General features: G+C 37.6%; 1 protein-coding gene across 12 annotated transcripts in view; it reads right to left on the bottom strand.

Annotated features, from left to right (window-relative positions):
• The window catches only part of CBLB (Cbl proto-oncogene B), a 229,570-nt gene that overhangs the window by 67,548 nt on the left and 137,498 nt on the right, over positions 1-24,524 (bottom strand). For all 12 annotated transcript variants that reach the window (XM_086320905.1, XM_086320913.1, XM_086320864.1 and 9 more), the window contains one exon: positions 11,311-11,514. In XM_086320905.1, coding sequence (XP_086177031.1) covers positions 11,311-11,514 — 204 coding nt within the window. The remainder of the gene's footprint in view (positions 1-11,310; positions 11,515-24,524) is intronic.

Below are 24,524 nucleotides of genomic sequence, written 5' to 3'. Positions count from 1 at the left end.
TCTCAGCGATAATCAAAGTCAAATTTATAGTATTTCTAAGAAGATTTTTACTTAATGAATTTTCATGTCTGAACAAGGTAGATACAAGTATTATAAGGATGATAAAAGGACATTTGTCTAAATACATGAAAATTAATGGACACTGATAAAACTTATCATAGAAAATATAATATTCTAAGTAAAATATCCTAATAAAATAAAATTAAAATAAAACATTCTATTTCCATTCTAACTATTCCCTTGGTTATTCTTTACTCATAGTCATTTGTAAACATAACAAAATCAAGATTTTAATAACCCATGCAGTATATTATTCAGAAGATATCCATTACAGAAATATTTATACACACACATACCCATGTGTCATGTGTAATGTCTAATTTAATATTTAAGTAATTACCAAATGCCTAATATGTTTAAATAATGGGATGGTCTTGATTTTAATTGGGTGAATTGCCAAGATATTAAAAGGGTATATTGAAAATGCTCAGACAGACACCCGAAGGAACCGTGTTGTCTGTTTTGGAGTACTGTACCACTGTTCCTTTTTAGATGACAAATGCTTACATGAGGAACATGGTATAAGAGTAACAATATGGTCATTTTATACCTAGACTGCTTATCCAGAGTTGCACTTCAAGAAATCTCAACATGTAGGAATTTAGGGAAGAATTTATAGTGAAAAAGAAAAGTGCTCCCAACTTGATCTACAGATTGAATGCAATCCCAATTAAAATCCCAGCAAGTAATATTTTAGATGTCGTCAAACTGATTCTGAAGTTGAGATAGAGACAAAAGACCCAGAATAGGCAATAGAGCAAAGGAGGACAAAGTTGGAAGACCAACACTACTTGACTTCAAGACCCACCAAAGAGCTACACTAATCAAGATTCTGTGATATTGGCAGAAGAACAGACAAATACATTAATGGAATAGAAATAGATCCTCCAAAATACAGTCAACTGATCTCTGACCTAAGAGCAAAGGTAACACAATGTAGCGCAGTTACTCTTCTCAACAAGCGGTGCTAAAGAACAGGACAGCCAGACGCAAAAAAATTCTAGACACAGACCTTATTCTTTCACAAAAATTAACTCAAAATGGGCCACAAACCTAAATGTAAAATGCAGAATTACACAACTCCTAGAAGATAATATGGTAGAAGTCCCATATTAAAAGATGAGATGACTTTGATGATCACACAAAGTTGCCATCCATGACATCATGAAAATGAAAAATTTCTATTCTGTGAAAGAAACTAATAAGTAAATAAAAAACACCACAGACTAGAAGAAAATTTTTGGAAAATATACGTCTGAGAAAGGACTGTTATCTAAAATATACAAAGAACTCTTAAAACTCAACAATAAGAAACTAACAATCAGATTTTTCAAATGAGCCAAAGACCTTATCAGATATCACACCAAAGATAATACAGATGCAAAAATCACTATATGAGAAGACGCTACACATCATATGTCATCAGGGAAATGTAAACTAGAACAACAACGAGGTATCACTATGACATCCAAACCACTGACAACGTCAAATGCTCATGAGGAGGTGCTAAAAACAAAAATCTTATTCTTGTTTGGAAGAGTTTGGTGGTTTCTTACAAAACTGAACATACTCTTAACATACAATGCAGCAATCATGCTCCTTGATACTTACCCAAAGGAGCTAAAAACTTATGTTCACATAAAAAACTGCATATAGATGTTTATAATTGTTTTATTCATAATTGCCAAAACTTGTAAGCAACCAAGATGTCCTTCAGTAGGAAAATGGGTAATAAACAAACTGTGGTACAACCAAACAATGGAATATTATTAGTGCAAAAAGAAATGAGCCACATTGAGCTAGGAAAGGACATAGTGGAAATTTAAATGCATACTACTAAGTGAAAGAGCTTCCCTGGTGGCGCAGAGGATAAAGCGTCTGCGTGCAATACGGGAGACCCAGCTTCAACCCCTGGGTTGGGAAGATCCCCTGGAGAAGGAAATGGCAGCCCACTCCAGTATTCTTGCCTGGAGTATCCTCATGGACAGAGGAGCCTGGTGGGCTACCGTCCATGGGGTTGCAAAGAGTGGAGCACGACTGAGCGACTTCATGTTCAAGTTCACGTTCAAGTGAAAGAAGCTAATCTGAGAAGGCTACATACGGTATTATTCCAACTACAATAACATTCTGGAAAAGGCAAAGCTATCAAGACAGTAAATAGAGCAATGGTTGCTGGAGGGGTTGGTGGGTAGATGAATAGGCAGAACACAGGATTTTTAGGGCAATGAAAATACTCTACATGATACTATACTTGACACTATACATTTCCACAAACTTACAGAACGGACAGCACCACAAGTGACCCTATTATAAACTAGGGACTTTAGACAGTAATGATAAGCCATGTAGGTTCATCAATTATGACTAATGTATGAGTCTGGTGGGGGGTGTTGATAATAGGGGGAGGCTACCCATGTGTGGAGAGGCAGAGGGAACATGAGAAATCTGTGTACACCCCCCTCAATTTGTCTGTCAACCTAACACTGCTCTAAAAGTCTTCTAAAAAACAAAACCAATCAAAGAAAGAAAAGTCATCTCAAAAGAAAAATTCTGCATTTCTTCCTCTAGAAACAGTAACAAGAAATAAGCACCTTGCTAACTTACTAAGAATATAGATATTACATTTGTGTGTAAACTGAGTTTTACTATTTTACATTATTATTATTATTTACATTCCACTAATAGCTTCGGTAAATTTTTTAGATACAAAAATTATGAGCAATGAAGAGGAGGAAAATGGTTAGAAAGTTACATATGGAGGAATATTGACTGGATTAAGAGCTAACATGTCTTTGAGGTTTGACAGGGAGATAGTCAGTAAAACTGCCAATAGGGTCTACTTTAAAGAAGTGCAAACAGCCTCGCAAGTGGAATAACCCCAAGGGCCCTCTCCATTAAAATGTTAAACATTATTAACTACTTAGAGTTATACTGCTTCTCCCTGAAGTGCCTTTTATAAGAGGGACATAATCTCCTAGCCTGTGACCAGCCTCCATAAACCTGAAATTTCTTTGAAGTTTCATATTTTACTTTAAACATTTATATGAGTTTTGCATTCTGACCCAAATATACATGTGATATTAATTCAAAGCTATGGTTCCACTGTCTGTGTGCAACTTCCCCTTAAATCCTGTAGCAAAATGTAAGCCTTAAGAAGTATGTCACGTTGATTATAGTGGCTTCTTATGCCCTTTGGTTCATTCAGCTGCATAACCAATTTTGAGAAGTCAGGGAAGAGTGACATATAATTCAGAAATATTTCCATAAAAATGGCTAAGGAACAAGAACATCCTGGGAATTAAGGGAATTCTATCTAGCCACTGAAAAATGCCCTCATGTGAAAGCCCTACTGCTTGCTAACTATAGTTGCTTTGAACAATAAGCAATTGCTATTTAGTTACTTAAGTTCTTCATCCTACTTGAGAGAATATGCACTTGATCATGTCTTAAAATTAATTTTATTGAATTAGGTATAGTTGATTTACAATGTTGTGTTAGTTTCTGCTATACAGCAAAGTGAATCGGTTATACATATATCCACTCTTTAGATTGTTTTCCCATACAGGTAGGTCATTACAGAGTATTGAGCTACCTGTACCTAATCATTTGAATATACTTCTGTAGAAAATAAGGCTGTTGTAAACTTATCTAAATTATTTAGTCCTTAAAATAATATTTCAGCTGATACGTTGGCAACTTTGCATTTTCTGAGTTTTAAACCTACAAGGTAGTCGTACTATAGGAGAGCTTGGACCATAAAGAAGTCTTGAGCACCAAAGAATTGATGCTTTCAAATTGTGGTGCTGGAGAAAGAGATTTTGGAGAGCCCCTTGGACTGCAAGGAAATCAAACCAGTCAATCCTGAAGGAAATCAACCGTGAATATTCATTGGAAGGACTGATGCTGAAGCTCTAATACTTTGGCCACCTGATGCGAAGAACTGATTCACTGGAAAAGATCCTGATGCTGGGAAAGATTGAAGGCAGAAGGAGAAGGGGACGACAGAGGATGAGATGGTTGGATGGCATCACGGATTCAATGGACATGTGTTTGAGCAAACTCTTGGAGACAGTGAAAAACAGGGAAGTCTGGCGTGCTACTGTCCATGATATTGCAAAGAGTCAGACATGACTTAGTAACTGTACACTAAGTACAGTCACTGTACTTAGTGACTGTTAGTACAACAAGGTAGTTGTACGGTAAGTTTAATGTGGCCCATGATATCTTAATTATGTATACATTAATACAGAAATACAGCCAACCTCTTGCCAAACCAATCCTATTGTAATGTCTATTTCTTTTTAAACAATGACACATGATAGTATCTAAAAGAAAAAATACTTCTATAGACATCTCAAAAATACTAATAGTTAATTCTCAGAAGTACAGCAACAATTGTAGGAGTCTTGAATAACACTATATAAAGAATAATGTTAATAATAACTGATACTTATGTACTCATGTACTATGTACCAGCACTGTTCTAATGGCTTCACATTAATTAACTCATTGAATCTCAACCCTAAAGTTTTCACAGGCCAGGTCACTGAGGCATAGGGAGTTAAATAACCAATGATGGCACACAAATACTAAGGAGCAGAACTGGAACATGAACCCAGCGTGCTGCACACCAGGGACCACAGCTCTCTTAAGGACTGTATAGTTAACAGGGTCACCACTGATAACTCAATGAAAAAATTAAAAAACAAAACTTTCCCAAAGGCCTGCACTGTGTGTTAGGCACTATGCAAGTCTCTGAGAATGAAAAGAGCAAAGCATGCCCTCCAGGGCTCACAGTCTACACTGCAGGAGGCCAACCCAAAACTAAGTCCAAGATCAAGTGCTTGCCTCTTCACACATTCAAACTACTTCTGAGGAATGCGTGACAGGGTCTTCAAGGTCCCCTATATCATATTACACTTGAACAAGGTAGTTTTTTCCTTTGATATTCACATACTAATAAAGAAAATGCTACTCATTTGCATGGAAAGCTTTAAGAAAATGAGTAAACAGAATGCAATTACACGGCAAACAACAACCTGCGACTGTGGACTGCTTACGGTCGTTCAGGACTTTGCCTGTGTTGCATGGGAGGAGATGAGAACCGCTAGCGTGCATCAGTGTCATTTTTTCTCGATGGGTCTGTCCCATGGGTTGGAGGATGCTTGCATCTCTGACCCCAGCCACTAAATGTCAGTGGTTCCCTTGATCTCTCGGTCACTGTGACAATGAAAGTGTCCCCACATATTTCTGAAGGTAGAACTCACCCATACTTGAAAACCATGGTCTACATTTCAAATGTCTGGTTATTTTTGAATTTCACTTTCATTGTAAATTTTGTCCTTACTGCTCCAGCATGGACTTGAGCCCTGTGGCTGGAATCTAAGTCACATTAAAAAGGTCATACCACCCTAAGAACACTGCAAAACCACTGTGATCTATACACATGAATTCTTTGCTCAGAATAGGAGTACTATGGATCCTTTATTCACACATTAGGAAAAGGAAGAATTAAATGATATATTAAGTTTTCAATTAGCAATATGTATTTTAATTAGTGATGGGAACATTAGGAGGATGTATTAAAAAAGATAAAGGAATAATAATTCCTTTGACATCTGGTCACACCTGATTTTCCTCTTACATGGTCACTCACTAAAATTTTAAATATTGTTTTAAGATAATATAATGTTTAAGACCAAGGAAACTAATCTTGGTTCACATACTAGGTCAGTCTATCAATGTATTTGTACCAAATCTTCATTTGTTTGTAATTTATGTATTTTATAAATAGTATGTTCTGTCAAAGTAATTGCTAAGGAACTGTGGAGATTCTTTACACCTCTGGCAAAATAAAATAAAATTCTGACCTAGCAACAGATACCTTTTCTTAGCTTTGATCTGACTAAAGTCAGAGAGGATTTGATCTTACCAATCACACCCTGGACTTCCTCTAAGGGCTCACTCAGATCCAATTATCCTAGAAATTCAGACAGCTTGAGAACTCAAGCAATGGTACAATTTCAAGCAGAACCTAAAACAGCTTCTAGTGAAACTCATAAAATAGCCTATATCTAGAAAGGCAACTAACACACTATATTATAGATTTATAGGTTCTTGCTTCTGCAAGATTAGCATTACTAAATAAACTTATAAAACAAACAATAAAGATACATTCTATATGTTCAGTTTGCTACTACTAATAAATTCCAGCTGCAGATATCACCATGACAACAGGAATATACAAACAGCTAGGTTCTCTATGCTTTGATAGAAGCATTACTAATTTGAATAATGTAATATGCTTCAGACAGACAGGAACAATTTCATAATATAGTTGTAAAAGAAGGGAAAGGTGAAGAGTATTTGAAATGGCAGATAAAAGAGAATTAATTCCTTATGCTGGACAATGACTGACCGTCACTCATGGAGTTGAGAGAATGAAATGTTTTTAAAATGAATAAATTAAAGAATGAATGAGGCAACAGAATGATAACAGAGTGGAAGAAAATCAAGTAGAAGAGCTATTGTGTCAAAATGATCTGTGGTATTTGTTTATAACCTCAGCTGAAGACAGAACTGCATAAAATCTGTAATTTGGTATTTTGCACAGATATAGCCAAGTCTTAAGACTGGAATGAAAAAGATGCTTAAAATCAGGCCACTGCCCTCATAGACCATGTGAACATGCATGTGCATTTATTATTTCACTTAATATATGTCTAGGTACTAAGAAACACAAAGATAAATAAGATATTGGCACTGGCCTTAAGAACAGTCTAATGCAGAAGACAGTCCTCTGAATAAAACATAACAATTTAGTGTAACTCTTGAAACAAAAGTATCTATAAAGTGCTATGGAACATAATATCATAACACTGTTTTTCCCAATTATTCAGAAAGAACTGATGCTTGTAGTTACAGTAAAATTCAGGTTTTACTGAAAGTAAAGTGGCAGTGATTTATGAAATATTATAAAATTCACAATCTGTTTAACTGACAAGAGGCAGGCCAGTGCGCACATAAAGACATATAATTGAAACATGATTCCTCAATTTAAAAACAAATAATTATAAGTTCTTTAAGTTTCTTCAATCTAACTGCTCCTGGAAAGTAAAGAAATGACGCTGACTGAAGTGACAGCTTTGCTGAGTAACACTACTGACTTCTGGGACAATAAAGTCTGAGAGCAGCAACAGTCTTCTATTTTTTGGGGTAAACTCCTTGGAAGGAAAATTATGACCAACCTAGATAGCATATTCAAAAGCAGAGACATTACTTTGCCAACAAAGGCTAGTCAAGGCTATGGTTTTTCCATTGGTCATGTATGGATGTGAGAGTTGGACTGTGAAGAAAGCTGAGTGCCAAAGAATTGATGCTTTTGAACTGTGGTGTTGGAGAAGACTCCTGAGAGTCCCTTGGACTGCAAGAAGATCCAACCAGCCCCATCCTAAAGGAGATCAGTCCTGGGTGTTCATTGGAAGGACTGATGCTGAAGCTGAAACTCCAATACTTTGGCTACTTCATGCAAAGAGTTGACTCATTGGAAAAGACCCTGATGCTGGGAGGGATTGGGGGTAGGAGGAGAAGGGGATGACAGAGGATGAGATGGCTGGATGGTGTCAATGACTCTATGGACAAGAGTTTGGGTAAACTCTGAGCGTTGGTGATGGACAGGGAAGCCTGGCGTGCTGTAATTCATGGGGTCGCAAAGAGTCAGACACAACTGAGCAACTGAATTGAATTGAATTGAATTGAAAGAGAAGATCATTGTCAAAAAATCTCAGCTCCCTCAACAGAAAGTTCACCAGCGTGCCAGAGAGAACACAACATGCATGGTTTGAGAGTGCGTGAAAGACCAGGGAAAACCACCAGAGTCACCTTTGACTGTTCTGTGCTCATTTCATGTTACCAGTGATTCCTTCAATCGTCAGCGCCACTACTGAAACAAAGCTCCAGTGTCAACTTAATTCAGTGGAAATCAGGCTGAAACTGCAACCTTTCCCAAACTCACGTAGGGTAAATACCATTTTCTCCCAACCAGTAAGGTGTACAAAGTTCTTGAAAGAATTACTTTTATGGCCCTTTTCCCCGTCTTCTGACATGAATCACTGAAAGTAGAAAGCCCATTTAGTAAAGAAAATTGAAAATGCCTTTTTCCTAGCTAGAAAACATTACCATCTAGTTCATTGGAACTACTTCAGCTGTTGTACTTGTCTCAAATACTTTTCTGTCAGCCCCTATTATCCATGCATTCAATAAGCATTCTTTAAATGCTTTAAAGTGTCCCAGATCTGGGGATGGAAATGTTTTTCTTAAAGGGCCAGAGAGTAAATACTTAAGGCTTTACAAACCAAGAGGCAAAATCAAGGAAATTACATAGGTATCTAAAAAATCATTTAAATATATAACCATTTAAAATGTAAAATCATCATTAGCTCACAGGAAAACAAATACAGGCCATAGATTAATGATTTTAGTGCTAGATCATAGTCAAATATTCAGACCAAGCTAAGACCATTAGGTTCCTAAATTAAAAGGAAAGGTCTTTTGCAATAAGACCTAGCTTCTTCTAATAAGAACCTGGAGGAATGATCTAATAATGCTGTCCAAAAAAATTATCTACTGGTTATTAAGTATTTCTATTATATCTATCTATAATAGATATTTTGATATGTATAGAAATGTTCTACATCTGTACAGTTTGACAGTGTAGCTGGTAGACACAAGAGGCTCTTAAGCATGCCAAATATGCTGAGTGTGACTGAAGGACAAAATTTTTTAATTTATTAAATCTTAATTAGAAACATTTCAATAGCCACATACAATGAGTATATTGGAAACAAACATAATAATTACTTACACATCTAATTAGGAGGGCCTAAATGAATTAGGTTTTTAGTGACCAATTATGGCATAAGTAACTTTATAGGTTAATGCCAACAGATCACAATTCAAATTATTTTTAATTTCTGGTTATTCGTGATGTACATTATATTATGAAACTGAAAAGAACTGCAGAAGACAGGTACTTATGCACTATCAAGTACAACTTGTGTGACATGTTCCAAAGAGGACAAAAGAGGTGTACTGCATGATGGCGCACAACTAAAGTTTTAAGTACCAGGAAGACCTGGAATAAAGCACCAGTTCTGCTTAAAGTATCACTTGAATCTTTGGCAAGTCATTGCACCTCCTTCTTCAATGGCCTCCTTTGTAAAACAGCACATTAACAGTAGCTTCTCTATGGGGTTGGTGTCATGACCGAATGAGATCAAAGATTTAAGAACCTAGAACACTGTAAGCTCACTGAAATCATGTTACTACTTTATTTTACTTCATTAAAATAATATTATATGACAAATATTTTAGGATACAGTCCACAATCTGACTTGGTAGAAACCATTTCATCACATTGCATGTGAGAGCTACATATGAAGTGTTGGTCATCACTGCATTTTTATCCAACAGACATAACTGAATTCTGGCTCCACAACTTCCTAATGCAGCACATCAGAAGCCTACCCTGAGCCTCATTTCCTTATCTGAAAAATGAGAAGGGTATCTTCCTCTTCAAGGTGAGAGAATAAAAGATGTGAGAAGTTTTGTTCATATACATATTAATACTGGTAGAAAATACTGATTAGGAGTTCATCTTAAAATTTAAGTCTCAATTCCCTGTTTCAGTTAGAGCTTTTTGTTTCTTGTTCATCCTTTACGTAGGGTTACTGAGGAACTGAGGAATAATTACTTCCTTTCTTCCATCTCTTGGGCTAAAGGTATCACAAACTTCAAAACTGAATATAGTTGTCAGCATTAAAAGACAGAATCAAGAGTACTTTCTCTTAAATGATGACATTTTTACGAAAAACCAGTGAGGCAAAGAATAAAAATCATCTCATACCAAAGCAAACTTTGAGAGTAGCCATTCTGGTGGTGGTAATCTTATCTCCATATGCAGAAATTTGAGAGGACTGAAATATCTACATGACCATGTGTAAAACAGATAGTGGAAAGCTGCTATGTAACAGGGCACTCAGCCTAGTGCTCTATGATGACCTAGAGGGGTAAGATGGGGGGGGGGGTGGGAAGGAGGCTCAGGAGGGGGATGGATATATGTTTACTTAAATTTGATTCACACTGTTGTACAGCAGTGACCAACACAACATCATAAAATAATTATCCTCCAATCAAAAATAGAGTAAAAATAAATCCTAAGGACAAGTACTTGGTAAGCATGGGAACACTGGAACACAAAATGCAGGAGGGCCAAGAAATAAACTTTGACATAGCCCAAAAGAAGCAGTAACCCCCCCAATCACCTCATCTGTTTCCTGTACCAGGTGTCTCCCTAACTCAGAGACCCAGATGCATATGGCAGACATGGTCTGGTGCCATCACACATTATCATCACTCTACCTACACAGATGGCAAACAAGTTGCATATTACCTGCCATATCCTAACAAATTAGAGCAGAGGTTCTACAAGGCCATTCAGGCCAAGTCTGAACCCAGCAGGGACGAGGACCATGACTGATTAGCCACACCTGCCCTGAGTCAGACGGAAGGGGGGCACCTTCAGACTGTGTGTGCCAACCCTTTCATACTACTCATTACCATTTCTCTAATTTTAAGAGCAAATATCACTCAATCACTTCTGAGTGTAAGCTGAATTTCATGTATCCTTTTATACAGAGAATAGCCTGATAGCTCAGAGTCCAGTTCTCTGGATTATTACATTTCTCGTTTGTTAATTACTCAACTGGCATTTTGGTTCACTGACTAGTCCCTGTGGGCTTGGTTGCATAAACTGTGTAGTAGCATCCATTCCCAGTGAACTGACAAAGTTAATTTCCTTCGAGAGCAATATTGATAAGCAAACCCCAGACCATGGTAACTTCACAAAGGTAATATCATCACTTCTAATTTTAATAATTTCCTTTCTTCGATTTTCTTCATGGATATGCTACTGCCAGTTAAACATCAGATGATGTTTAATTCTATATGAAGGCTCTCACCATCTCTCATTTTGGAGTTTAAAACCAGCAAGAGCACTGGGAGTAGTTTAGTTCTTTCTCACCCAATGATTCCAACAGCCTTTCAACATTACTTATATCTTCACCTTTCTTTTGATTCTGGAATCTTTCTTTCTCAAACCCAAGCAAATTCAATCATACCCTACTTGTGACAGCATCATTTCTTTTTCATGTCCACACAACACATGGAAAAAACCTATATTTCCTAGTTTACCTTTCGAACATTTGCCAACCGATTCATCATCAAGGACTCTTCCCGGTCATCATCATCGTCCAAGTCCAGCATCGGCATTCCAAAAGGGTCGATGATGCTACAGCACCTTGATCCTTCATCCCTCGGATCAAAGGGGTCCACGATGATGGGCTCCGTTCCTTTTATTTCGCAGCGACAGAATGGGCAGCCCTGGCCGTCTGACTCCTGAACAAACACAAAAATTGTACTGATTGGTCTCTGTTCAAAAATAAAACAAAACAGAAAGAGGCCAACTATAGAAAAACTATACAACTATAAAAAAAGAAGTTAGGAGGAAAAAAGAGGGTTTTGAGATAGGCAGTAAGGTTGGGGGAAGGTCAGTCTTGATGGTGGTGGAGTAGAACACAGAGCCAACAAAATAAATGCTCATTATTTCAAACTTTCAAAGAAAATTTCTTTAACAAAACCTTTGATTTGCCAAAGAAAAAGAGCCTAGCTTTACTGAATGTTCATTTACAACTTTAATGTATCAAACTTTACAGAAAATTCAAAATTGACTCATATACCTCATTACCAAAAGGCAGTAGTCCTAATTAAACATTTGATAAAGAGGACATTTTGATAAAAATTTCTATCATAAAAAAAGTGGTAGTATCAGTTGGAACAGTACCTTTCAAAGTCAATTTTGAAAAAAGTTCCTGTGCACATAACTATGGCTAAATATTTCCATTTTGATTGCTGAGGTCTTTTGAAGTCCTGATTTATAAGCAATCAGTGGGAAAAATTAAGTTTATATTTAGAAGGCACAACTGTCTTAACAGCTGGTCACCCTGACACAGCCCATATGGAATGTAGTAATATGTGAGTTAACACATTTTGTCCCTCATCTTGCTTCCAAAGTAGATAATGCAAAAAGATCTGTGCAAATACTTTGGGGCCAGAAATTCATTTATTAGTTAATTACTGAAGTTTTAAAAAAATCTCCCAATTTCATTTCTAAAAAACTAACTACATTAAGAATTCACAATTGGTAGGAAAATATGATGACTGTTTTCTAGCCCTGCAGATAAGCCTGACTTTTAGAGACAGATGGTATATGACATTCACCACCATCTTTTTGTTTCCGTATTATACTCTGACTTTAGTACTTTATTACTGTAAAAACAGTAAAAATACAAGATCATATTAAAGGCAGAAATGGCATGAATGAGCATCATTTCAGAGATGAGACTATGAATAAAAGGGCTAACATCTTTAAAGAAACCATTCAGTACTTAAGACTGTCCCGTCTGCTTGGTTCGATGGGAACGTGGTGATCTACCTGCCCTCCAGTGATACTCTAATCAATGGTGGAGTAACACTTCCGCTCTCCTCTCACAGGACGAGTTAGTATACATTCTGTGTCAGATTCTGTGGTAGATTTATTCTGTGGTAGATTTCTGTGGTGGGTTTATTCTTTCCCAAGGCTTACTCTGATTAACAAACCGAACATCTCCTTTCCCAAACAAATTGTCAAAACAAGAAAAACAAATGTTCGTTGGATTGGTTAATTAAAAAAAAAAAAACTACAATTCTTTAGTCATCTACTGCTTACATAATTTGGGAAAGAAACTTGGAATGATAAAAGAGTTGAAGAGATATAGACAGGTTATTACAAAATTCTCTGATGGTTATTGCCACATGTGCTCAGGTCTGGTGGGCTTCAAGGCAATTCAATTATCTGCTCCATCATTTTACAGATAATAAAACTGTTACTTAATTCTCCCATCTTACACTGATATTTTCTAACACAGGAGCAAATATTTAAGGAAAACTCAACCTTTCTCATATCTTTTGATAATAAGAACTGTAAGTACATATTCAATATAGGTTATCATCCAGGTATAATCCCCTAATTATAAAAGTCAAAAGGGGTCCATATTGTGTTCCTGCAGGGAATTTTCCTACAGATCTACATAAGAAAATTTCAAATAGATAGTTCTAATATAAAAGAGCAAGATGCAAAAGAACTGATGTTCTCCGCATCTTTAATGCATGAACGATGGAAACTGGTATTCTGGGCCCTAAGTAGAGCAATACAAATCTACAGTAATTAAAACAGTATGGAACTGGCATAAAGAAACACATATCACTGAACAGAACAGAGCCTAGAAATGAACCCATGGATATATATGGTCAATTAATTTACAACAAAGAAGCCAAGAATATACAGTGGGAAAAGGGCAGTCTCTTCAATACATGGTGTTAGGAAAATAAGAGAGTCACATGGCATAAATAAATTAATAAAGACTGGACTGTTACTTTATACCATATATAAAAATTAACTTAAAATGGATTAAAGAATTGAAAGTAAGAACTGAAACCATAAAACTTCTAGATAGAAGAAAATTTAAGTGGTAAGCTCCTTGACATAAAACTTGGCATGAATTTTTTAACCTGACACCAAAATTGAAAGCAGCAAAAGCAAAAACAAACACGTGGGATTACATCAAACTACAAAGGTTCTGCATGGCAAAGGAAACCATCCACAGAATGAAAAGATAACCTACTGAATGGAAAAAAATATTTGCAAGTGACATCCAAAATATAGAAAGAACTCATACAACTCAACAGGAAACAAAAGACAAAAACAAACTACTAACAATCTGATTAAAAAATGGACAGATCTGAACAGACATTTTTTCAAAGATATATACATGACAAACAGGTACATGAAAAGATATTCAGTGTTACTCATCATCAGGGAAATGCAAGTCAAAACCACAGTGACACGTCCCCTCACATCACTTAGGTGGCTATTAGCAAAAAGACTGGAAACAACAAGTGTCGGTGAGGATGTGGGCAGGGAAAACCCTTGTGTACTGCTGACAGGAATGTAAATTAATGCAGGCACTATGGAAAACAGTATGGAGGCTCCTCAAAAAACCAAAAATAGAACGACCATACAATCCATCCAAATCCCACTTCTGGATATTTACCTGAAGAAAATGAACACACTAATTAGAAAAGATAGATGCACATCCTGTGTTCACTGCAGCATTATTTACAGTGGCAAAGATACGGAAACAGCCTAAGTGTCCGCCAATGGATAAAAACTGTGGCATGCACGTACATGGAATGTAATTTCACCACAGAATAGAACTAAATCTTGCCATTTGCCACAAGATGGGTGGACCTCAAGGGCATTATGCTACCCCGTGGAGTACAGCCCACCAGGCTCTTCTGTCCATGGGATTTTCCAGGCAAGAATACTGGAGTGGGTTGCCATTTCCTTCTCCAGGGGATCTTCCCAACCCAGGGATCGAACCCAGCTCTTCCACATTGCAGGCAGATGCTTTAACCTCTGAGCTACCAGGGAAGCCCAAGAAATTAGCCAGAGAAAGACAAATACAGTATGGTCTCTGTTGCACATGAAATCTAAAAATCAATTAATTCCAAAGAAAAGTAAGTTCAGATACAGAGAACAGACTGGTGGTTGCCAGACGCTGAGAGTGGGCGATGGGGGGAGTAGGTTGTGGAGGAAATGGGTATACAGCTTTTTTCTTTAAGTAAGCTAAATGCCACTAAGTAAACAATTAAAGTATAAAGGAGCTGATGTTCCCTGTGTCTTTAAGGCATGAAGGGTGGAAAGCAATACTCTGGGGCCTAGGTAGACACTTCATTCATTTAGACATTTTTAAAAAAGTATTAGAAATTTCCAAACATAAACAGAAGCACAGAGAAAAGTGTAATAAATCTGTATGTACCTATCTCCCAACTTCAACAATTATCAATTAATGCTCAATCCTGTTTAAGCTATATGTTCACTTGCTCCCTCCACCCTTGGATAATCTTGAAGTAAATCCCACGCTTCACATAAAGTGAAGTGAAGCCGCTCAGTCGTGTCCGACTCTTTGTGACCCCATGGACTGGAGCCTACCAGGCTCCTCTGTTTATGGGATTTTCCAGGCAAGGGTACTGGAGTGGGGTGCCATTGCCTTCTCCAAGGGATATTCCCAACCCAGGGATCAAACCTGGGTCTCCCACATTGCAGGCAGACGCTTTACCATGTGAGCCACCAGGGCAGCCCTGGTAACATGGCTTACACGTCACATAAATCATTTGTAAATGTTTTAGTATAAGCACCTAGAAAACAGGAAATCTTTTAAGACCTAACATACAGTTATCATGACTACAATTAATCTATCCAATCTAAATAATTAAAATCATATTACTTTTGAGCACAGTGGCTAGAATGAATAAGCAACTGCATTCCCCTACAAAGGATTCCTTAGGTCAGTTTGCATGTTGTCTGGTTAAAGATAACTTCCAGTTTATATGATCTATTTCCTGATAAAGGATAACTGAAAAGATTGTGTTTGGAAAGAGGATAAAGTGATATGCAATAACAATATCTTGATGGTACAAGAAAAAGACTGGGAACAGTTCATCTAAAACTGAACTTAGGTTTTTGGCCATCTCTCCTACCTTCAAGTATAATGCTATACAATTACTTATGTAAGAGTAGCTGCTTTATGGGTATATGTCACAAAATATATTTTCTGTTAAGCTTTATCTTTGTTGAGAGTTTACATTAATTATTAGGATCAAAATCCAGCTGCAATGTACTTCAATTTTCATTTGCAAACACAGACCACACAACTTGCCTCTTCCAAAATGATTTCATCCACTACTTTCTCTACAAACTGACTACTGTCATATGAAAATTAGGTTTGACCATATTCTCAAATTTGGTACTCAAATTTTCAAATTTGGGTGCTATTTCAGTACTTCACCCTTGTTTCTGTCAGATGGTTGATTAAACACAAAGAGTGTCTTCAACAGACATAAAAATTATCAGAATTGCACCTTAATAATTAAAATAACGCTTCTGTCAACATACACTTAACATAAGATGGTAGAACACATGTTAATGAAGAAGAACCAAAAAATAATTCCTTCTATCAGCTCCAAAAAGTCACATTCTGAGAAAGTTAAGAGGAAGTACTTGGACTCCATCCATTCTGATTTACTCAGTAGATTTCACTTCCTCAAATAAATCCTACCAAACCAAAAGAGACAGAAAGTTAACAGCCAGTTCTACATGCTCTGAAACTATGTAAGATGCTCATGATAAAATTCTAAGATTCATTCGGCAACAATAAATACTGTAAGTTTATATATCAGTCACCTTCCATATTCTTTGTTTAAATATTGTTCAGTTCTATATTATCTCTTACATACTTTCTTTTATTTTTTTAAAGATAAATATAACATATAGTACAATTTATTTTGCCCTCTGGATGATTAATTATTTGGAGGCATACTTTAAGGTCAATCACTTCATGCCTTCCTGCAAATACAGTATAAAGTGAGGGTCCTAGAAAATACATAGTGCTTCATGAGTCCCATTCTGGAGTGCATTTTATATTTTTACTGGTTTTATGTGCGTGTGTGTTTCTCATCTCAGTAACTTCTAATGTATATCACCATGCTATACTTCACACAGATTAGAAGCTACCATAAATCTTTTTTTACAACATGAAATGACTATAAACAAATAACTAACTAAGTAGATAAATACACATACACATACTGACAGTACCTTGGGTCCAGGCTAAGCATTTTCAGAGCACAATATATTCCACAAAAACTCAGCAAATTCTTGTTATAAAGAATGAGGGCTTCCCTGGTAGCTCAGTGGTAAAGAATCTGCCTACCAATGCAGGCGGAGAAGGCAATGGCACCCCACTCCAGTACTCCTGCTTGGAAAATCCCATGGATGGAGGAGCCTGTTAGGCTGCAGTCCATGGGGTCGCTAAGAGTCGGATACGACTGAGCGACTTCACTTTCACTTTTTACTTTCATGCATTGGAGAAGGAAATGGCAGCCCACTCCAGTGTTCTTGCCTGGAGAATCCCAGGGACGGGGGAGCCTGGTGGGCTGCCGTCTATGGGGTCACACAGAGTCGGACATGACTGAAGCGACTTAGCATAGCACACCAATGCAGGAGACATGGGTTCAAGCCCTGGTCTGGGAAGATCCCACACACTGGAGCAGCTAAGCCCATCCACCACAACTACTGAGCCTGTGCTCTAGAGCCCATGCACTGCAACAACTGAAGTTCACACACCCTAGACCCCCATACTCAGCCACAAGAGAAGCCACGGCAATAAGAAGCCTGTGTAGCACAATACAGAGTAGCCCGCACTCACCACAACTACAGTAAAAGCCCATGTAGTAACAAAGATCTAACACAGCCAAAAATACGTAACTAAAATTATTTTAAAATAGAATGAACGAGGAAGCAAACTGGCTCTCCCTGCAGCCAAAGCCCGGGAGTCTGAAACAACTGGACAAACTGCCTCCGGGACTGCGGGAGACAGCCCGGTGGCCTCCATATATGTGGGGACTTCCCACATATGCGGTGGCCTCCCACCCACACCTCCAGCCAGAGACCTCGCACAGATTACATCTAATACCCTGGCTGTTTTCGAGGATGGCTACAAGAGACAATCACAGGTCTCCACAGAGCACTGGGTAGGATTCTCTGAGCTATACACGGTAATCAGGAACCCAGAGGCTTCAGTGCTGTCTTCCCTTCTCAATGGCATTTCTGGTGTCCACCTAAGGAGTCTTCTTAGCCAGCCCTGATACACTTGGAAATTAAACAGAGAATCCACTGCATACATTCTTGAAAATTTTCATCATATATGTTCAAAACTTACCATAAGCATAAAGATTTGAAGAGATCAAGCCCTAAGCCTTTGGAGTGGGAGCACTAACTCCAAGACCCTAGACTACTAGAGAACTAACCCTGCTGCTGCTGCTGCTAAGTTGCTTCAGTCGTGTCCGACTCTATGCGACCCCATAGACGGCAGCCCACTAGGCTCCTCTGTCCCTGGGATTCTCCAGGCAAGAACACTGGAGAGGGTTGCCATCTCCTTCTCCAATGCATGAAAGTAAAAAGTGAAAGTGAAGTCACTCAGTCATGCCCGACTCTTAGCGACCCCATGGACTGCAGCCTATCAGGCTCCTCTGTCCATGGGATTTTCCAGGCAAGAGTACTAGAGTGGGATGCCATTGCCTTCTAGGTGGTATCAAATAGTGAGAACTCACACAAAGGAAACCACTGGAATACAAGATCCAGCATCCCCCAACTACCAATATCACCCTGTGCAGGATGCCTCATCTAAACAACATCTAAACAACAAACAAAACAAAAATACAAACCCAGTCATCAGCAGACAGGATTAGCACCTCACTCAGCCTTGCCCATCAGAGGAAAAACAAACAAAAACTCAGCACAAATCTCACCCTAGAAGAAGCTTACACAAACCACTGGACCAACCTTAGGAGTGCAGAAACCAAAAGGAAGAAAGAATTCAACCTTGAAGCCTGGGAAAAAGAGACCGCACACACAATAAGTTAAAAAAAAAAAATGAAAAGACAGAGAAATACTACAAAAGTGAAGGAACAAACTAGAAACACAGAAGTCCAAATAAATGAAAAGGAAACTACCCAAGAAAGAATTCAGAAAAATGATACTAAAGATGATCATAACCTTTGCAAACAAAATGGAGAAAATGCAAGAATCAAAGACCTAGAAGAATTAAAGAATAAACATTCAGAGACAACACAATTACAGATATTAAATATACTCTTATCCTCTTCCATCAGAGGTCAAACAGAATAAAAACCACAATCACAGAAAACTAGCCAATCTGATCACATGGACCACAACTTTGTCTAACTCAATGAAACTATGAGCCATGACATGTAGGGCCACCCAAGACAGATGGGTCATGGTGGAGAGTTCTGATTAAACATAAAAGCTTTTGCACAGCAAAGGAAACTATAAGCAAGGTGAAAAGACATGGGTGAAAATAATAGCAAATGAAACAAATGACAAAGGATGAATTTCCAAAATATACAAGCAGCTCATACAATTCAATAGTAGAAAAACAACCCAATCAAAAAGGGGGAAAAGACCCAAACAGATATTTCTCCAAAGAAGACATACAGATGGCTAACAGACACATGAAAAGATGCTCAACATCGTTCATTATTAGAGAAATACAAATCAAACCCACAATGAGATATCACCTCACACCAGTCAGAATAGCTATCATCAAAAAGTCTACAAACAATAAATGCTAGAGAGGGTGTGGAGAAAAAGGAACCCTCTTCCACTGTTAATGGGAATGTAAATTGATACAGGCACTATGGAAGATGGTATGGAGATTCCTTAAAAAAAAACTAGGAATAAAACCACTATATAACCCAGCAATCCCACTCTTAGGTATATACCCTGAGGAATCCAGGGTTGAAAGAGACACATGTATCCCATTGCTCATTGCAACACTATTTACAATAGCTAGAACATGGAAATAACCTAGATGCCCATCAACGTATGAATAGATTAAGAAGTTGTGGTACATATACACAATGGAATATTACTCAGCCATAGAAATGAGTGCATTTGAGTCAGCTCTGATGAGGTGGATGAACCTAGAACTTATACAGACTGAAGTGAGTCAGAAATACAAAGATAAATATCATATTCTAACACACATATCGGAGAAGGCAATGGCACCCCACTCCAGTACTCTTGCCTGGAAAATCCCATGGACGGAGGAGCCTGGTAGGCTGCAGTCCATGAGGTCACTAAGAGTCGGACATGACTGAGTGACTTCACTTTCACTTTTCACTTTCATGCATTGGAGAAGGAAATGGCAACCCACTCCAGTGTTCTTGCCTGGAGAATCCCAGGGACAGAGGAGCCTGGTAGGAGGCCGTCTGTGAGGTCCCACAGAGTCGGACACGACTGAAACGACTTAGCAGCAGTAGCAGCAGCAACGCACATATAAGGAATAGAGAAAAATGGTACTGAAGAATTTATTTACAGGGCAGCAATGGAGAAAAAAACATAGAGAATAGACTTATGGACAATAGGGAGTGGGGAAGAGAGGGTGAGATGTATGGAAAGAGTAACATGGAAGCTTACATTACCATATGTAAAACAGATAGCCTATGAGAATTTGCTGTATGGCTCAGGAAACTCCAACAGGGGCTCTATATCAACCTAGAGGGGTGTGATAGGGAGGGAGGTTCATAAGGGAGGGGATATATGTATACCTATGGCTGATTCATGTTGACGTCTGACAGAAAACAACAAAATTCTGTAAAGGAATTATCCTTCAATGAAAAAATAAACTAAAAAACAAAAAGAATAAATGAGGACAGTTGATGATATTAGAATAAGTAACAGAGAGAGAGAGATCCTTAGTTTTGATGTTCTTTTATGATGGGTAAGTGGAAATGACATTGATGAATCTAGACTCTTCTAGTTTTAATTTGGGAGGCCCATGGAAACAGTTTATCAGGAACACAGACATTCTGATCTGGAGGCTTGGACTAGATCCTATACCCACAAACTCTAACTGTGTGACACTGGGTAAGCCATTTCATCTTATTTGTTGGATATAATGAAAGAATGCACATTTTAAGGGATATCTGAAAGGTAAAGTAAGAAAAATTAATTCAAAGCTTTCCAAAGTGCTATGCAAATTCTGGTTGTTATAATTACTACAAAAATCATCTCAGGAACAAAACAAAAGAGGTAAGATAGCTGAGGAAACCACAGCCATTACATGACTCTCAAGTGAAAGAGGAGTTTCAACATTTTATCATGTAGTAAGTACTTGTAGTTCTAAGTCTAAAAAGTTTCACTGAGGCTAGAAATTTGAAGCCTGGTTGCTTTTGAAGGAAGAGATATTAAAAGATTATTTCTTAGTGCCTTGAATGTGGTTCTTTGAGCTGACTTCTCAACTCTCCGTTACATATTTCTTCCCCAATAATGTTCTCTAAATATGGGACATATATAAATCTCTTTAACCACATGTCATGTTAAAATCAGAGCTTATCAATTTTCATCTATTGACTTTTTATGAAGCATTTTGAATATTCCAATATCTTTCCTCTAAATTATTTTGAAAAAATATGCAGGAGGAATAACTAGAAGAAAACATTAATTTTATTTTTAACTGAATTAAAGTCCTTGGCAGTAATTAAAAACAAGGCTACATATCCAACTGGCATATATATATATATATATATCCATTTTTTATTTTGGAAGGAAAATTTGAAGAATATAGTTTACAGTCTGTCCTGTTCATGAACTCAGAAGATATTTTCTATACTCTTGAAATGAAAAATCAAATAAAAACAGTTCCTTACTTGACACCTTATGTAGTAACCCTGCAACATCACTTCCACATAATGTGCTATTACAAAAAAGAAGACATGGAGGAGTTCAGGGTAGAGAAGAAAATGTTTTGTTAATATTCGTGGAACAGTGTGGAAGTGAAAGAAAACTCTCCCAAGTTTCATTGCCAAGGATAGAACAGAAATGCCTCACCCACAGTGATACTGCTTCAAAGAATGCCTCTAGAGAGGTGATTACTCAAGCTTACTTAGTATTCTGTGCAAACTCAGGCTTGCTTATTCAATTTATTAAATAACACAGATGTTTCAGAAGGAGAAAGTATCTGACACCTCTTTGGAGGCATGACTAATGGGCCATTATGACAGCAATTAGAGTAACCACTTGCAGCTTGAAAGAACTGACTGACACCTCTACTGCGCATGTCTTAGGTTTCCATTAATTACATAAACTTTAAGTCTCCGATGAATTTCAATTAAACCAAAGTAGGGCATCAAGTGGAAGGAAAAGTTAGTGAAGAGCGACTTGCTAAAGATTCACAATGGTTGAACACAAAATGTTTTATGGTCTGGGTTTAATATTTCCTACTGGACTCTGATTTATCAGAGCTTCTTGGCAGACATGCAGCTTTTAAAACCCTTTTCATGTCAATATACCCAACCAAAGTAGCAGAAAGTAACAAAAATATTCCCCATCCATAATTAAATTTGAAAGATAACAGGGTATTCATTTCAAGTGATTATTAGTACTGTGCCCCTCTATAAAATTTTTAGATCTAATTTTATCATCTTGCGGGAATGGACTGGGTCTTTAGTATAGAACCTCGGACAGAGAAGATGCTCAAAGATTGTTTCCTAAATAAATAACAATGGTTTTGAGATACTAGAGAATGATGGCTGTCATTCCATGTCAGCTTGTATCAAGCAAGTTAAGGGATATCAAATTATTTTTGTGCCCAATTAAGTTTGAAAACTCAATTTTTTCTCTCAGAAAAACAAGTATATAGAAACAAAAACACTGGCTTTAAAGTCACAAAATACATTCTAGCCCTTTACCATTTTGAATAAGGAAAAAGTTAAAAAAAAAAAAAAACAACACATATTACTACATGTACTCATATCCAGAGAGACACATAACATTTCCAATTACATCTACAAGCTTATATACAATGTTTGACAGCACAGTATAAAACTATAGAAAAGTCCCAAACTTGTGTTCATTTGTCCTCATTTTGACAGTCAATTAGGTTAAATTCAGTGAGCAGCTCACTCATGTGAGGATTTAGTATAGCTGATGTCTATTAACTGTTTTAACTAGATTCACTGTATAAGACCTTTGTTTTTATTAAATAACAGGGGTATTTTGCAATAATGTGTTTAAATGATTGTCAAATACTGCAGTCCATACAAAACTATGAAAGCTGTCAAAACAGATTTTTTTGTTTGGCAGCAAGAGGCACTGAGTGAAATCTATATGTACAGGTAGAAATATTCAGATTATCGAAAATGTTCACAAGTTGAAGCTTCTTTAACGACTAAATTCCTATTGAGATACAGACTACTGAACATCACTTTGAAATTCCCAAATGTTGACCCAACAACAGTTCTCTTTGGCATAGAGAAAACCTGAACCAGAGATCACCTGCATGTCTATTGGTGTTAAAATAGCAATAAATAGAAACTTGGTCTTCCTGGCTATAGGTTTAGTACCAAAAAAGTGCAAAAAAACAAAATGTGAAAAGCTGAAGGGAATTACTCAGCAGCTAATGAATGGAACAAATGGAGCTGAGGCTTGAAATTCTTAGAATTCATTCACAGATCTTGAGCATACTGAAGAGTCTTTGAAAAGACTACAGATACATTTCAGAAGAGAAATGGACAGAACTGAGACATTACAAAGGCTTTTTGACAACTGATCTTCAATATCAATGTCTTTTAACTTGGCATCTTAGTTCTGGACATCCAGGTGGTGCTAGTGGTTAAGAATCTGCCTGCCAAAGCAAGAGACATAACAGACACTGGTTCAATTCTAGGTTGGGAAGATGCTCTGGAGGGCATGGCAACCCACTCCAGTATTCTTGCCTGGAGAATTGCATGGACAAAGGAGCCTGGCAGGCTACAGTCTATAGGGTCACAAACAGTTGGACATGACTGAAGCAATTTAGCACAATCTTAGTCCTAGTCTTCTCTTTTCTGTATATTATCTAGCATATGAAAATGAAAGTGAAGTCGCTCAGTTATGTCGGACTCTTTGCGACCCCATGGACTGTACCTACTAGGCTCCTCCGTCCACGGAATTTTCCAGGCAAGAGTACTGGAGTGAGTTGCCATTTCCTTTTCCAGGAGATCTTCCCAAACCAGCAATCGAACCTGGGTCTCCCGCATTGCAGGGAGATGTTTTACCATCTGGGCCACCAGGGAAGATCTTAAGAATCTGCCTAGCAAAGCAAGAGACATAACAGACACTGGTTCCATCCTAGGTTGGGAAGATCCCCTGGAGGAGGACATAGCAACCCACTCCAGTATTCTTCTCTAGGAAATCCCATGGACAAGGAGTCTGGCAGGCCACAGTTCATGGGGTTGCAAAGAGTTGGACACAACGTGGGCTTCCCTGTGGCTCAGCTAGTAAAGAATCCACCTGCAATGCAGTTCGATCCCTGGGTTGAGAAGATTCCCCTGGAGAAGGGAAACGCTACCCACTCCAGTATTCTGGCCTGGAAAACTCCATGGACTATACAGTCCATGGAGTCGCAAAGAGTTGGACATGACTGAGAGACTTTCACTTTTCACTATGAGACTAAACAAGAACAACATGCAGATTACAGAGACATATACAAAAACGTATCAGAAAAATGCTTATTAATCATTAAACATCCTGTGTGGGAAGAATTTTAAAGATGCTGAAATCCTGCCTTTGCATATTTTTCATTAACCTATATACAAAATTCTACGATTATATTAGGATAATAATATTATTCATTAGTGACATGAGTGTGATTTATTTTGATTATTTCAACTTTCTAAGCACTTCC

This window comes from Bos grunniens, chromosome 1 (assembly GCF_055505025.1).
Source record: "Bos grunniens cultivar Pamir isolate PY7600 chromosome 1, Bosgru_T2T1.0, whole genome shotgun sequence".
In the NCBI taxonomy this organism is placed as follows: domain Eukaryota; kingdom Metazoa; phylum Chordata; class Mammalia; order Artiodactyla; family Bovidae; genus Bos; species Bos grunniens.
Note: the sequence above shows the minus strand (reverse complement) of the source record. Positions and strands in the feature narration are given on the sequence as shown.